At 38.2% G+C, this 17544-nt stretch overlaps 3 protein-coding genes across 3 annotated transcripts in view; all 3 read left to right on the forward strand.

The window, feature by feature from the left end:
• The window catches only part of LOC111344820 (uncharacterized), a 101474-nt gene extending 87490 nt beyond the window's left edge, over positions 1-13984 (forward strand). The window contains exons 23-24 of the mRNA XM_088737374.1: positions 12222-12263; positions 12571-13984. Of these exons, the coding sequence (XP_088593500.1) occupies positions 12222-12263; positions 12571-12917 (389 nt within the window). The 3' untranslated portion in view covers positions 12918-13984. The remainder of the gene's footprint in view (positions 1-12221; positions 12264-12570) is intronic.
• LOC148719847 (protein sidekick-1-like) lies at positions 45-7284 on the forward strand. Its single transcript, XM_088737452.1, has 7 exons — positions 45-628; positions 1540-1684; positions 3046-3368; positions 4110-4257; positions 5646-5948; positions 6299-6595; positions 6992-7284. The coding sequence occupies exons 2-7, from the start codon at positions 1546-1548 to the stop codon at positions 7147-7149; spliced, it is 1368 nt and encodes a 455-aa protein (XP_088593578.1). The 5' UTR covers positions 45-628; positions 1540-1545; the 3' UTR covers positions 7150-7284.
• Positions 13985-16709: 2725 nt separating the features above from the next.
• LOC111344244 (receptor-type tyrosine-protein phosphatase S) overlaps positions 16710-17544 on the forward strand; it is a 43408-nt gene continuing 42573 nt past the window's right edge. Inside the window, exon 1 of the mRNA XM_088739172.1 lies at positions 16710-16807. Coding sequence (XP_088595298.1) covers positions 16738-16807 — 70 coding nt within the window. The 5' untranslated portion in view covers positions 16710-16737. The remainder of the gene's footprint in view (positions 16808-17544) is intronic.

Consider the following 17544-nt stretch of genomic DNA (forward strand, 5'->3'; position numbering starts at 1 on the left):
AAAGTGCTTTATAAACCTGGTGAATCGTTTAGATGTAGACTCCATAGGGTACTCCATTAAGTAGGGCTACGCGTTTTGTCATTTCCCTTGCTCAACTGTCCAAATACTCTTCGAAGATGCAGCAATTTTGTCAAGATATGCCAGTACACTAACAAAGAATGGTCGACCAAACTACACCATAGGATCACCGTAAAGAGCAGGAGCAAGCGACAGTAACCCATTAGGGAGAGTCTTCTCTCTTTTGGGAGCTTCCTTTTATGGATCTTTTTTTCCGTAATAAATATCACAATTTGATTTGATTTGATTTGGTATAGGAGCCTGTACCGATTGGGATCTTGGTTTAGAAAATGACAGAATTTCAGATGGTAACATAGCTGCTTCTTCTGAACGAAATGCCAGGACACCAGCCAAGAATGGTCGACTGAACTACACATTAGGATCATCATGGTGTGCAGGAACAAGTGACACTAACCCATATCTACAGATTGATCTACAGACACTTCATATCATCTGTGCTGTGTCCACTCAAGGGAATTCTCGAGCAGATCAGTGGGTGAAGAACTACAGACTACAGTTATCATTAGATGGGACAACTTGGACAGACTACAGGGAAGATGGAAAGGTTAAGGTATGGTGAATAGTGGACCGCTATCGTGGACAAAGAATACATGGTATTTATAGAAACTGACAATTTTAAAATGCTTGTCGAAAACGTGGCCACCGTAACGATTATAAAAGCTGACGTCGGAGCGAATAGAGCGTGTTCTCTAAACTCCGCCTAAACCAAGTTCAAGTTAATATACTGTATTCTTTACATTGTGATTGTCTGAGCAGTTAAGGTCATTCAACGTTGCGTCAATCGTGGACTGATCATCATCTGGAAATCATAAAATCTATCCCTAATTATCTTGAAACCATATGTCAATCAATTTAAGAATAATTATCGTAGAGTACAGTTTCCAACATGCTTTCAAACAGGTGCTGTGTGTCAATAACAAAAAAATCATATGATAGCATTAAAACCGATTTTTCCCTTACCATGCACCAAATGAAACTGAGTTATTGAGGTTATAACTCACATAATTACTGCCAGAAACCGTATTTTGCGCGACTAGAAATATGTCCATTTAAATATGGAGAATATGTATTGGAAAGCGAAATCTTATTGATAGCGAACCTAAAGAAGGCACTTGATTGTATAATAAACTGACTTTACAACTCTGCATAAGTGGCCAACTTGTGTAAAGTAACCGACTGGGCGACCGCCATTTCCATTTTTCTTATTTGCTGGAAGCCAAAGTTCTGTTTTTCTACCAATCAGCTATATGTTAACAAATGAAGCACGACTGGCAACTCTGTAACAGTTCATTTTGAGATATATCATGTCAGCCTTGAACTTTTCGTTTTTACTTGATTTTGTTCGGCTTGCTTTCGTTCGGTTTGTTTTGGTTTCGCAAAATACACCCGAGACGTCCTATATGCTTACCTGTAAGTTCCATGTACCTATACTGCTGTATTTCATAACTTTTCAAATCTTAGGTGTTCATGGGAAATGATGACAGAAACTCGCAAGTGAGGCATGTTGTTTATGGACTGCAAACAAGATATGTGCGATTCCGGCCACAGACATATCAGGGTGGGGTGTGTATGAGAACAGAGGTGTTTAGAGTGAAATCAAGGCCAGGTATATTTGACAATACAATCATTTATTAAACTCTCCCCGGAGGGGCCTTTCAGAGCTTAAAAACTATCTTAATAATTACAATTCTTACAATAATTGCAATAACTACAATAGGGGAGATAAAAATATACAGATGTATTTATATAATATAAAATGTTAAAAATCAAAATCGAAATGTTCGTCAAAGAGCTCAATTTTATATCACTTGGTAAGTTGTTCCAAATGATCACTGCGCGGTATAAAAAAATTTGCTGGCCTGTAGCAGTTTTGTAGCGCGGTATGTCCAGTGTATATGCATTGCGAGTCGAGCGGCCGCTAATCGTGCCTCTCTTAGCGAATCTAGAACAAAGGTTGCTCGGTGCTATACCGTTCATGCACTTAAATGTCATCACGGCATCACGATAAAATAGATAGTCGTTAACTGGCATGTAATGAAGCTGTTTAAGGATTGGTGTAATATGGTCAAATTTTCTTGATTCGGTCACTATATGGGCAGCAAAGTTCTGAATAGCCTGTAACTAGTTGATATTAGTAACAGAAGTGCTTGAACAATACTACATTTTACTGAAAACTAAACTCTTAAATATGGTTACAAGTAGGTCTTTGTCGAAAGCATGTTTGGCGCGATTTATTTGGGTCAGGCTTGACATACAGGATGACACGGTCTTAACAGTATGATTACTGAAAACCGTGGTGAAGAGGCTGAAAACTTCTGGTGTCCCAAAGCGTGAAATAAGGAACATCACAGGTCACATTTCAACCCAAGGTCTCGACGGGAGACTGGCAAGAACATGAATAATCTTAAGAATCATTGACAAGCCAAAAAGTGCCATGAGTCAGCTGTCACGACATAATACGTCACATTTTCTGTTTCATGCGCTTCAAGCCATTCTGTGTACAACTTTCAGTCACTGGTACGTCACTTTGAATATTGCTGCAGACAACTCAGCAAGCATCAGTGGAACTAAGCGTGCCTTTGACCAGCTTTGACTGTGTATACTTTTTAAACCTTTCAGAGTAACTTTTAAACGTTGAAAAAAAAATAATAAAAACGGCATAACTTTGCCCCGAAATATTATACTTTATATGTCATAAAAAGTAATTGCATGTTGCCTCGTAGCCCATGCAAATCAATACGATTACCTTTACAAATAAAATGGGAAAGAAGCGTGAAGAGTTATCACGTAGTTAGCTGATTGTGAAAATGGAGGCCACAAATAAACCAGTTTTAATGGATAAGAGGGATCTAAGTTTCTGACCTCGGAAGTTGTCTGAATCCTTTTGCAGCCTCAATAAAATATAGAAATGATACATAACAGTATATTTTAAGTCCCAGAGTGGTGATTATAAATGTCTTTTAACAGCATGTCATAGTCCGGCCATTGGTGTGGCTAGAGATGATGTAATCCCAGACAGCAGTTTCTCAGCCTCAACACATTATCGTCGTTGGTATAGACCTTGGTTTGCTCGACTGAAGAGGAATACGTCATATGACCGTGGTTGGGCTCCCAGATCTACGGATGATCTTAATGACTACCTACAAATTGATCTGCTGTATGACTATGTTATCTGTGCTGTTGCTACTCAGGGAGCCAGGAATATTGATGAGTGGACAACGAAGTACAAGATTCAGTTATCTTTGGATGGTGCCACTTTTAAAATTTATAAAGAAAACAACACTGAGAAGGTCAGTTCGATGTAATTAAAACATCAAGCGAAACTTCGTTGAATTTTCTAGTTTCTAAATTTTTCGTGTTTTTTTCGCATTTACTTACATAAAATACACCTGCGTTCGCAAGACAGGGGAATAAAGGACAATTACATAAATGCATTTTGGTATCTGTAGACTTGAAACAGTTTCTTGCCGTAATCCAGTGTGTGATAACCCATGATTATTGAATTGTGGTGTGACTAACAGTTCTGATTTGTTGTGACCGATTTGTTCAATCAAGTGAATGCAATTTATCTACATATCTTCGATCTAAAACTGTTTTTGCTAAATTACAGCCGTAGATTATACTCTTTCATCGCAGTTTCCGTGGGGATGTGATTATTTCAATTTTAATCGTCAATACTAGACTTCTTAATAACTTCGGACCAAAGAAACTGCCACGGCTTGAGTCTGTGTCCTTCTCAATTCTCAATCCTTGAGGCTCAGTTCTCGATCCTTGATTCTCAAACGTTTTGAGAGTCGAGAATCGAGACTGTCACCATGCTTTTGAGCAAAGCTGCACATGTACCTACAGTGCACGTGTATATTAATGTGAAGTGGAATTTGAATTCGCACCATTTATAGATGCTCATGTGGTCTTGATGACATTTGCCTCACAACTAAGTGAAGCAAAAACCTAACAAATGTTCATTTTCATTTATGCTGACTTGCGTTGCAGAAAGCATCATTATTTTTGTATGACCTTTGTATTTTTAGGTCTTTAATGGTAATTCAGGGAGAAATGACATAGTAAAAAATGATCTGAGGGAGTATGCATTGGCAAGGTTCATCCGCTTCGTGCCAACAGCGTATCATAATTATAAGGTATTGAGAGTGGAGGTTTATGGAATACTCCTATCTGCAGGTAACATTCATTTTCTCCGTATGATGTAATTAAAATGCTCCAAGCAGTGTTGGGAAGAATTGGAAGTAATATTTCAAAAACGAGTGCGAGTGTTTCATCGGGGTTTCCAAACACGAGAAAACTGATGAAGGAACGAGGCCGTATTTTATTGTTTTCGAGTTTTTGAAATACTTGGAGTGTATCGGCAAAAAACGAATTTTGGTGCGATTTTGTTGCTGATACACTCCGGGGAAGCTGTTGATTACTTCTTACTGGATTTCTCGAATTGGGATACCTTTTGACCCGTTATCCGCTGTATTCTTTGTTTGAATGCAGACCTCTGTGACCTCTATACTGTCTGAGATCACTGGAGTGCTTGCTTTCCAGTATGGCGTTGCTATGCGGTATCTAAGCACGAGATCTCTAGCTGCAAAAGGCCTATTATGTATGCTTGTTAGACCTACAGCAAAAATTTTTTATGCCTGGGGGAATTATTCCACCAATAATTTAGTGATACGCCTTCTTAAAGATTTTAAATCATCCTCATAGCCTGTGATACGTTAAGCAAATACTATCTCTTTAACTGTACCTTTGAATCAAATATACTTCTAAATTTAATTTAAAGAAATATACACGTCTGTTCTGTCTATACAATCTAGAAATTTGATCTTTACACCTTTTGACAATTACTATTATAAAGTATAAACAAAGGAACAGGTTTTCTAACATAACGAACCCTGCATGTAGTTGTAGAACAACATTATTTGCTGCTGGAATCCCTGTTTTTCTGATAAAATCACTATTCATTCACGTGCAGCATATCTTAAGAAATCAGATCTCTAGTTGGTCGGTTTTTATAGCACACCTTACCACTCGTAAGTGGTACATGTTGTCTCTGAGGTTTACTTGATGTCTAGCGTGAAATCGAGTACAAAAAAGCGATACTTCGTCATTATATATCAACCATCTCATATGGGTACACCAAGCAAATAATAATATAGATTTTTAGAGCGCCATATCCTAAAAGCTCTATGGCGCTTTACAATTTTGAAAATAAATAAAAAGTTACAAAAAACGATAAAAAGCTTGTCTAAAAAGAAGGGTCTTGAGGCTCCTTTTGAATGTGTCTAGTGTAGTCCCAGGCCGCCTCATCTGAATGGGCAGAGCATTCCACAGTCGCGGGGCAGCGACTGCGAAAGCTCTGTCGCCATAGGTCTTCTGATTAGACCGAGGTACATGAAGAAGAGACAGAGAGGCAGACCTGAGACCACGACTAGGAACGTAGGTGGAAATCAAATCACTTAAATAAAAAGGAGCCAAGCCATTAAGTACTAAGTGAATTCATTTTTAAACTTTGCCGATGTGAAACTGTAAAAAACCCGTTTCATCATTTTTATTTAACAATTCAGGTCCATCAAAAGTACCAGGTAACTTCACAGTGACTGCGATCTCATCTACCAGTATAAGAGCATCATGGACATCACTGCCAGAGTATGCCAGACATGGAACAATAACAGGATATAAGTTGTATTACAGACAGAAAGGGTCAGTGGACAATTCACATATGGTGTCTATTAGTGGAGGAGCAACATCAACTAAAGATGTCACTAATCTTGATAAATATACCAAATATGAGTTCCAAGTGTTGGCTGTTGGTCCTCTTGATGAGGGACCAAAAAGTTCTGTTAAGGTTGAGCAGACACTGGAAGATGGTAAAAGGCTAAAACTGATCAGTTTAGGTTGTTAGAGACAACATTGTCTCAAATATATCTAACTGATTTGAATGAGATTGGAACGTACACCCTTTTCACGCAGATTGCTTAAGATATACTTCATTCAATATAATGCTCTATATGATCTCATCGAGTTACGTCTGTGGTGACATGGAAAGCATGTGTATAACAAATGAAAGCATCACAAGTGTTTAGATGGCTTCTGTAGTGTAAGTGAACATGTAAAAGTGTATCAGTTCATCTCCTTTTTAAATTTTTCTCTGCTAAAGATCAATTTTACGAGTGTGGTTTAAATAATAACCTTCATCTTCCATTTACTACTTCTTTAGCACCAAGCATTCCTTCAAACCTGTTACAATCTGAGATAATGCCCAATAAACCAGCTGGTCCAAAGATAAAGCTTACTCGGCGTAAGCCAGCAGAAGAAAATGGAATTATCAGGAGTTACACTGTGTTCTATAGTCACAATGAAGATCCTCATAACATTCACACCGAAACCTTAGGAGGAAATATGCTAAGTTACACAGTGGATGTGTTAGGTGGGGTCACCTATCAGTTCCACGTCAGAGCTGTAACTATTAAACCAGGACCAAATGCCACTGTGTCTGTTCTGACTAATGATTATGGTAAGTGTGAGTCAGAAAACATTTTAATCTATTAGATTCACCATAAACGTTAATGTTATTTAATAAGTACACAGAGGGTACGTGATACCTAGGTAGACAAGTAGAGAACAGCTGCTATACAGCTACAGGAAGGACTATCCCTATCAACTGCAAGTGCTGGACAATATGGTATTGAAGGACTGGTGGGGACATGATTTTTTTTAAACACGAGTGAATGTACTTACCTAAAAAATAAAAATATAGGGAAGTGGGACGGAGGGAAGAGTTACTGAAATGCAATTCAGATGAAATTTGCTAATGAGCTTTTGATCACTTATGGTTTTGAAAATATCTTCATTTTTTTTGTTCAATGACTAACGACCAACTTGAATTGCCATGTTTTGTTTCCATTTTTAGAACCTAGTGTAGCACCAATTGACGTGTCTTTCAGTAGACTGAATCAAACAACCTTCAATGTTTCGTGGTCACCTCTGACAAGAAAAGCGAGTTACAGCAAAGTTATCTCATATGAGATCAAGGCATCATTGGCGTCTTCTGAAAAACGAAAAAAATAGTCCTCCAGCCAACAGCAAAACTATCAACTCAACGAGAGCATTTATTATATTGTATGATATTCAGCCTTGTTACGGTGTGTCTGTTCGAGCATATACTTCACCTGGTCCTGGACCATATAGTCGATCATTAACACTGGAAGCATCGAGTGAGTCTCATTTTTCAAACAAATAAGATCGTGCTAAAGTTTGCTGTAGACTGGGTAGAAGCAAAATTCTAAACTCCAATAAACTCCAATACAGTGATGATTCAAAACAATCAGCAAAAGTAAAAAAACCAAGATATTTTAGAAACGCTTTAAGATTTGGTTTCAGCTTCTTTTGGTTAGTAATTCTGAGTGAGTATGAGTACTCAATATTTATAACATGGATGTTAGAAAGAGAACAAAAGATCTCGTCCGTAGACAGCTCGCACAGTTCCATACCCCAACTTGCAAACCTGGTCACGTCAAGGAGTTGATGGAATCCACTCCCCTTCCTTGTAACGTCAAACCCATTTGGAGAACTTGTGATGAGCTCCCAGTCTTTAAGATGCAGTGGGGTATTAGCTACGCGTTATTTAGTCGCTAGTCGTATGACATCACCTAAGGTGAAGGCCATCTTGGTAGCCATTGTTTTATTTAAGTAAACCATTAAATTTCTCACAAAACATTGCAATGAGTTAGGCTTAAGCTTGGCAAGTGTTTCTCCAAACAATAATGCATAGACTCGCTCTTTCTTTGTAACGTTACTTTACTTTATTTTACTTACCTAGCGATAACTTTTTACCTTAGCAACAAATTTCCAACAAACTTTTGCGACCAACTTCTATTATGACATTTAATACTAAAAGAAGAAACTGTAAAAAAATTGAAAGGAACTGGGATCAAGCAATCAGCATAATTTTTTACCTTAGGTGATAGATGTGATACTTCTCACAGGGACATTTGTGTTACGAGTGGTCTTCATCTTGCATTCATCCTAACAAACGTCATTGTCTCATTTGCTTTATTGTCAAAGGACCAGAAGCACCCAATGAGGTAAGAGCTAGAAACCATCACACCACAGAGATAACACTAGTATGGGAAGGACCTCAGCTTGGTGTGGGGAAATCGGTCAAATACAGAGTAAGTTAAATCGCATTTTATTACAAAAAAAGGCTTAAAAACGAATCTAGACAGAATACGATAAACATGAAACAAGGATAATACAAACCGTAAAAACAAGAAAAAAACTTAGGTTATTTTCTTTAATGTGCACATATGAAGATATCTCGGCTTTAATGAAAACTTTGCAATTTTTGTACTATTTTGTTTTTCTCTTTTTATGCCTTTCTCTCTCTGCCCAAAACAAATCTACAAATGCTGCTCTTGCCTGAGCTCTGTTTACTGGGCATCAAAAAATAACAAACTTAAGTTGGAGCAATATGGCTATGGACAATAGGTCTATAGCCGCTTTTATTGAAACAAACTGAACAAGAATGAATTCCGTTGAGGTGTTTGCCCATTAAAGGTGCGGGCCAAGAAAAACGCACCAACACTAAATATACAACAAGAGAAAGTGGGCGGATCAGGGGTAGGAGGAGGGAGTCAAAAAACAGCTTCTCACTCCGAGTAATCGAGGCGAATGATGAGCACATGGCTAGGGAGTTAATGACTTGTAAAAACCCTCAGAGGGGATCAAGCGTAATGGCCATTGACCCCTGACCCAAACCCAGTCCCCCTTGATTGTGAAATACTTTTTGTAAGTTGGTCTTTTTAGTTTCGTGCATAATTTTTGGAAATACTACTTGTCACGTTACGTGTTTTTTAAAGACTTTCAAACCAGTTTTGTTTGATTGCTAAGGTGGAGTACACTGGGACTAAGTTTTACAACAAAAGTTTTACAGACGAAGGCATGGTTAATGTAAAAGTGACAACAGTGTGTACTGTGGAGAATCTGGTACCAGGAACTAGATACGGGTTTCAGGTTTATGCAATCTCTGAATGTGGAACTCAAGGACCCACTACATATATAGATGAAGAAACAAGACTGGAGGGTAAGGACATACAGGCTAGTAGACAAGAGATAGCTATGAAAATGATTTATTATGCAGCGTTTGCAAGATACATGAAGCATGGAAGATTACTAAGGGCGGATAATGGCATTAATACGAATAAGTTACCCGGGAAACATCAAAAGTCATGTGATGTTTACAGGGCTAACGTAGGTAAGATTGCCGGTATTAGTTTTATGTCCAAAGACTACTTCTCAACAGTTTTGGAAAGAGAGTCAAGTGTCATTGGCTCAAAGGAATAAGATATTGATAATTTACGATAGAAACTCAAATTCTAATTCTTTCAAAGATTGAAATGGTTTTATAGGATCTTAGAATTAAGATTCAACAGAAAAAATCTTGTTGGTGAAGTGGTTTTCTCCACTGCATCTTCACACTCTTGTGAAGAGGGCGCATTTTGTCTTTGAGAATTTGCTCTTTTGAAATTATCCCTTATTTTTGAGAAACAAGCAACGTATTCAATTAGCTATCTTGTAAAATTCAATTTAAGAAAAAAGAACACATTTATCATTCTGTTTGGACTATTTCATGATATAAACGATCGTTCAAATGCATTTGTCATATTTTTTTGGAGCTTAATAGACATAGCTTTCTCTTTCATAGGAAAACTAGTTTCTCTTTGGAAAATTATGCTAATTGTTTAATCTTCTTAGCTCCAGTGGCACCAGTTGCATTGAAAATGACTAATGTAGAAATCTCTGATTTCACGGCTGAAATTGATCTGTGGCCTGCTGAGCAAAGGAATGGTCCAATAAGGTAATGGTTTTATAATCTGTGTAACAGATTAACCAAAAGCATAAACTGTTGATGATACTCTCACCTGAGAAAGCCACACTTCTTACGTCCGCTGTACATGTAATGATGTCAATCTTGCATACATAGTCCATTATCTGAGAAAGATATGTATGTATAGTACCAAGTATACGTATGATGCACGATCCTCGCAGTAGATAGCGCTATTTAAGCAATAGCGAAAATCAGACCTGAAAAAAATCAGGCCTGTATGGGATTCGAACCACTGACCTCTGCGATACTAGTGCAGCGCTTTACCAATTGAGCTCAATTGGTAAAGCGCTGCACTAGTATCGCAGAGGTCAGTGGTTCGAGTCCCGTACAGGCCTGATTTTTTTCAGGTCTGATTTTCGCTATTGCTTAAATAGCGCTATCTACTGCGAGGATCGTGCATCATACGTATCTAATACCGCAGTTCAAAATATATGATCTTCATATATTTATTGTATTTCAAGTACCAAGTATGTAAATTATGTAATTGTTCACTGAAAAGCCCCAGACGGGGATGTGTACAATAAAATGTATGTATGTATGTATGTATGCATGTATGTATGCATGTATGTATGCATGCATGTATGTATGCATGTATGTATCCATGTATGTATGCATGTTTGTATGCATGTATGTATGCAGGCATGTATGCATGCATGTATGCATGCATGTATGCATGCATGTATGCAGGCATGTATGCAGGCATTTATGCATGCATGCAGGCATGTATGCAGGTATGTATGTAGGTATGGTATGTAGGTATGTATGTTGGTAGGTATTTATGTATGCATGCATGCATGCAACGCCTAAGGTCTTTCCAACTTAGGTTGCAACACCAAACTGGGTAACACCCCCCTAGTTGACTGTATTGAGTTGACTTCCACTCACGTTAACAGAGCGTCGGTCTCTGCTAACAACATCTCTGTTCAGGAATACTCTCATGAAGACGATCAGACCACACAATTGGCTGCTACAATGTACACAAACACTTAACTGTCTTTTAAGAACTCTTACGCAAAAGTTCTTATGTACCAGAGTCATTTAACAGCCACCACTTTTCGATACGACGATGACCGCGATGATATTGACTAGAATTTTTTCTCCGTTTTCAATATTTCAATGCTTATCAAATAATCATTCTTAAAGTCACTGATTGTGTTCAAGAGCTTCCCAGGGATTTTGATGTGAAGCTGAAAGATTCCAACGACAAAGAGTTGAACTTTTATCCTTTTTACATCGCTGCGGAAATTGAAAATGGGTCTGTGCGTGATAAATCTTGGAAATTTGCTGTTGGTGATGGGAAATCGTATGGAACTTTTACAAACAAAGAGCTGAGGCGAGGAGAAAACTACATTGCCTACCAAAGAGCCATAACTCGACACAACGGTGTAAGCAAATTTTGGTATTGTTTAATTCCTCTTTAATTTAGAGTCGATAATCTAAACGTAATATACAACTTATGAAGAATGACATTTGGACCAAATCATGTTTTTATGTACGCTCATACTTGCTATTGGGACTAAATCCCTTTTCATTACATCGATGAATTGCTAGATGTGTTTTTCACATTTTGACGATATGTGGTTCACTTCCTAGGAAATTTTGGAAGGAGGTGCCAGTAAAGTCGCCTTTATAGCTGTCACACTAGGTATGCATTATAGCACTCAGCTGAGACTTGAGTGTAATTTCTTTTCAGTTTAGTGGGCTGTTAAACTGTCATGAAAGCTCTGTGACTACCAAGAGAAACTTCTTATTGACAAAGTCAGTTCTTACGGTGGGTGTACGCTCTTCATTTCGGGCGAATGTGATGGAACAGAATGAAACCATAAGAGATGGCAGTTCCTCGTTGAAGTTCGCCGTCGTTTCAAAATCTCGTGCCTGCCAAAGTGGCCTTTTTTTTCTCTACTTTGGCATCATCAGTTGGGTTTTAAAACCCCGGACACTAGAGGTTATTAAAAGCAAACTAACCTACCACCTATGTTTTTGTGTCTGTTAGAGAATTCCAGTCTGCTTTTACATTTGCTCACTTTGTAATTCTTGTTATAATTATTGGAATAACATCCTTTTTGGTAGTGTTTCTGTTATTTTATTTTCCCTTGGATGTTTACAGTTTGACTGGTCACATTGACAAAAGCGCCTTGATGCTTCCAGCTCTAGGATGAAAAGGGCCATAGTCTGGGTTAATAGCAGGTTTTATTTTTTAGTTTGCTCTTCCATGGAGTTTGAGGCCAATCTGTTATATTCTTTCAATCTGCAGAGTCACTTAAAAATACTGAAGAAACCATAAAAGGAAATGTCAGTGAGTATTGTGTAGACTCCTCGAGAGTAGAAAGGGAATAAGCCGCTTTCTGGAGTAATTTACTAAAACTTCTTAGTCCGTGTATTGTGTTCTATAAAAGAATAAGTTGATACTGAAGATCAGAAAGACACAGTCTTTCTAAAAACTGCAGTAAATTACTAATTAAACAGCGCCAATAAATCCACATTGAGGCAGGATTTCGGATAGAATCTCATGATATACATTTGATTCCTTCATTATTTTCTCCAATTCAAATGCAGACAGGGATTTGCATATCCAGTGTAAATCTCTCCTCATTATCTATCAGATGAATGCCAAGTCCTTCGCGTTGGTGTCATCGCTCTTTCTTGCGTTGTTTTCGTCTTGCTCATTGTGATTGGTGCACTTATATGGCGGTTGAAACGGACTGAATCTCAAGAAAGAACAACCACGGTATACAGTGAAATCCCTGTCCGATCTGGTGGTCATCAAGTGTCAGAGCCTAGTGTTTATATGGAACTCCATCCCAGGCCTTCGGAAGGGAAGTCACGTGAACCTCCAGAGTACCAAGCATTGCCCGCCACTAACGTAACTCCCGATTATTACGATATAGGACTCGAGAGAGAAAATTCGGGAAAGAAAGACGGCGGAATTTATGAGAATTTCCTCAGTTGAATGTTTTAGTTTCCACTTGCCGCTTGATAGCTCCGAAGTTAAACTTCTCGTTTCGATGGATACTTCTAAGCCCTGCAGACGGTTTATTATTGAAGACGTGCTTTGACCATCACCAGAACGTTTCGCAAAAGAATTTTCGAAAGAGACTGACTGTAGTTACCCCTTTTTCTGTCGCTGATAATTTTCGCCCACATTTATACGGGGCACGGAAGCGTACAAATGTGTATACAAATTGTAGAAGTAACGCGTGACAAACTGTAGAAGTAACGCATGACAAATTGTAGAAGTAACGCATGAAAAATTGTAGAAGTAACGCATGACAACTGAATTACCGTTTACACTAATAATTACTAATAGTTACTTATTAGTATAATTTCAGAGCTGAGCAAAGAGTTTCCAGCAATCTGATTGGTCGAGCGGTTCCTTAGATGACGCTATATAAACCGCTCCACGCGGTTTACATAAAATGTTAAAATAAAATGTTAATAACTGTTATTAGAACATAGCTAGCAGAGTCGCGCAATCAAATTCATTATACGTAAGCGTGCTCAAAATCCCGATAGTGCACGCTGATAGCGTCAGCAAATCCGACTTCGCCAGAATTTTTTTTTTCGCGCGAGCGACCATTGCTCAAGAAGCTAGAGTTGCCCTCGGCTATCGCCTCGGGCAACTCTTACGCTTCTTTCGTGCTCTCGAAACTTCCCGCGTGCTCCATAACTCGATAGTGCACGCTAAAGCATGAACCAATTGTTAACTAAAATGTTATGATTTTAGAAATTTCTCTATTGTTCAGCTCTGAAATTATACCAAAACAATTATTCGCCTCAGGTTCGGTGAATATTGTCGAATAATCCCGTCGACTTTGTCTCGGGGACTATTCGACCATATTCACCTCGCCTTCGGCGAATAATTGTTAAATATAAGTGAAATTCCCTGCCGTAAAATGCGCAGTGAAAAACTTTTGAAACGACTGTAAGTCACATTTAACCATGTTGCTTTGAAAAGGGAACGATTACCCCTATAAAACTAGCTGTATTGAATAAAGTATTACACCCTCAAAAAAATAATTACTTTGTCTTGCCGCGGTTCATTTCAGCATCTATTTTAACTAAACGAGGCTCAAAGGATTTATGTTTCAACTGGATGGCTTATTTGGCCTCTGGAAAGTGTAAGCAAAAATATAAATATCAGTAACATTAAATCGGCCTTACAGAAACCAAAACTTCATTTTGATACAAAATCCTATCGTGTAGTTAACATATCACTCAAGATCTTGTTTCTTATAAACACCTTCACAGCAGTTGCGAAGAGATATCGATACAATATCAGTCTTGTGCAAGCAACGCGACGTCACTGACTCGGCTGATTAATCACCTGATTTGTTTAATTAAAAAGAGAAGGTCTTTGACGTCAGCAAATGACGCTTGTCTTCTCCGAGCAACATTTAAAATTCTATTAAGTAGGCGGTCCCACCTTTTTTTTATTTACCCTTTTGTAACTTCAGAAAAAACCCTCAAGATTGAATCTATTTCTTATTAATTTGATCTAAAAGTGCCCATCTTTCCGTATTATTCCGAGCCAGAAGAAGCATAAGGGATTAATCGAATCGTTCCCCACCCCCCCCCCCCCTCACAAGTGATTTTGAGCTGTCTCTCCTTCGAGCGGATCAAGCTGTAATTTCCAGCAGAACAAGGATCATTTGTTGTGATTTCAGGCGAGTGAAATAAAGAGCGATCCGCGTCGCCACTTGCGTGGTTAAAAAACACCTCTTCTGCAGGCTAACTTCCTTACTAAAGAGTTTCGGCTTCCAGAACCACATGCGGTGTTGCAGCTGCAGTTTCAAACAACTACTTTGGCGAGAGTAACGTAACATGCCAGAACACTGGTGATACCAGTTAACCCTTACAGCTTCGTATTTTTTCCGTTAATCTGTGTTTTTATCTGAAATGTTTTAGGAATACTGACATTTTAGGGTTGTTATTGCGAAGGAGTGAGTTTTTTTAAAAAATTGCGATGGAGAATTGAATGAGAACTAATGGTTTTATATAGGATCTGCAGGCAAGGAAAAAAAAACAGGAGAAAGGAAAAGAAGAAGAAAGGTGGGCAATGTAAGTGATATTCAGACCGATCAACTCCTAGCATCGACAGAAATGAAGGTGGTATGTTTCTATAAGGACTGTGTTGTTGCGTCAGTGAGAAGGGGGGGGGGGCATTATAAGGTAATTTAGTCATCACCTGAGTTGATAATGAAAATTGGCCAAGTCTATCCTGTCGAAGGTTTCATGTCGAGGGCGAGGGTACAATGTAGACGGTCGAGGGTACCTTTTTTTTTTTCATCTTTTTAAATTAATAATTAAAAAAAAGGAAACAGGTTTTAAGACACAGATTGCACGTGCACATCAGATTTTTTTATACATCATATTCTCGAATCGAGCTAAAACACTGCTGTACTTGAAGTATGGGAAAGCACAAACATCGATTTTATGTTTCGCAAACAAAGGAGTTAATCAAGGTTTGTTTTCCAATTTGCCCGGGCTGCTGCCAGTCACTTCTTACGTAAAAGCTTATGGTGGCTACTGTTGCTTTCCGATAGTATCCCTCGGCAAAATGAAGAATTTAGTAAATGTGACCGATTCTGCCCGGGAAATTTAATTGTCTGGAGCTTGGACTTGTCAGGAGAGTTTCCTTGACAACTGGATTACACCCCATGTTGTGAAACCATTTGTGAAGACATTGAGCTTTTTCTTCGCTTTTTTTGACACATTTCTTCGCTTCGTGATGTTACAGTAATAACACGGGAAATCTAACCAGATTTATGATCGAATATGAGCCTTCGGTGGGTTGTTAATTTAATTCTTTGAAAACTAACCAGGTTTTTAAAAACGAACTGAGATGTCCAAAGGCTATTCACTATCTTACCCCTACCCCAATCGCTATTTTTTGGAGCGATGTCCACATACTAAAAAGATCTGATGTCTACGTGTGCAATCCGTATCTTTAAAAAAAAAAGTTTTTTTTTCTTTGATTATTTTTTATTATTTTGGTCAAACTTGGTTTAATTTTTCTTTATTAATTAAAAAAAATGGGGGGAAAAGGTACTCTCCACCCTGGTACCCTCCACATTGTACCCTCGCCCTCGACATGAATCCTTCGACTCTCTACCCTCGACAAAAACGTAGACTCAAATTGGCCATCGCAGAGGTTTTAATCCTACGTAATCTGACCTTACTTTATCAAGATACACGGGCGAAAAAAGAAGAAAAAAAGTTCCACGTAGGACATTTGACCATTGATCCATAAGTTTGCCTGTCAAAAATGTTATGAAAAAATTATTATATTATTTATTATTCATCATTTTTAATAGTTTTAGCAGGCAAATGATGATTGACAAGGTTATGTTATAACCAAATGCGTTCTCACTAAGAAACAATTAAAAAACATGGAAATCATTTTGACTTCCTAACCCAACATTCTGAGTTACAACAGTGAGAAAAATCAGCGATTGTTATACAAATTTCTCAGGTCATTTGTTTTCTTTTTGCACAGAAATTATGTTATGGTTTATCATTGCTTCCGTTGTTTAATGCCTGTGCATCTTCTCTTTGCAATATCGGTATCGCAACCGGATTAGTCAAATCGTCGTCTTTCAGCACACTGATGAAACGTCGAGAATTTACATTGGCTACCAAAATGAGTTCAATTGTATTTTGACAGATGCCCTTTCAAAGGAGATAATACAAGCAAAATGTTATCCAACCGAAACACTAGTGTCAGCTAGTGTCAGTTTCCCAATAAGTAATGAAGTAACAACAGCGGCGAAATGTTGGAGTTTGATTCCGAGCTGTTCTTCCGAGTGGCTCTTTTCGCATTTCTTATTCCAGTAAGTTCCGGTGAGTTCTCTTCATCACTTATGTCTTAGCATGCGCGTTAAGTTCTCAACAAATCCACAGATTGTTTTTGGCAGCGATTCCGAAGAGATGGAGTAGCCATATTTCATTTCCCGTCCTTTAATTAACTGTCGAGTCCGACCGCGAAATCTCAAGTTTACACATTTTCTTTGAAGCTGTAACATCTGACAAGTCTTTTGAAATTTACAGAATGAGTTTCGGAGAATCGTGTTTGCAATTTTTCAAACAGCATGAGTTACTTTCTGCTAAGGTCGCAGCGCCCCATCCATTTCTTTTTCAGTTTTTGTATTACCGTAATCTTGTCTACTTTGATTTCACGATATTTATCAAACGGTAACTTGAAACACTCCTTTGTCGGAAAACTGAACAAGCTCACTTCGTTGTCGATAAAAGTATGACGGTCTCCAAGCTACTCGGGTATTACTCAAAGAAAGGCATCTTCAAAAGCGATAATACAGAATTTCGACAATTTCGATTACTTTCACTTCGAACAGTTTTCGCACCGTATCGAACCTTTCCTTGAATTGACGAGCTGTCTAATTTCTTGAACTTCACAAGTTTGTGCCATTATGCAAATTTGGCACTGATTTCAAAATAAACCCTATCAAGTTTCGATTTTGGCGTACAAGTAAGTTCATCGCTGAAGGCAGTGAGCTAAAGGTACAATGAAGGTAAACCATCAGTAAACCAGCACAAGCCAAATCAAAAGGGAAGTGAAC

Source organism: Stylophora pistillata, chromosome 11 (genome assembly GCF_964205215.1).
Source record: "Stylophora pistillata chromosome 11, jaStyPist1.2, whole genome shotgun sequence".
Classification (NCBI taxonomy): domain Eukaryota; kingdom Metazoa; phylum Cnidaria; class Anthozoa; order Scleractinia; family Pocilloporidae; genus Stylophora; species Stylophora pistillata.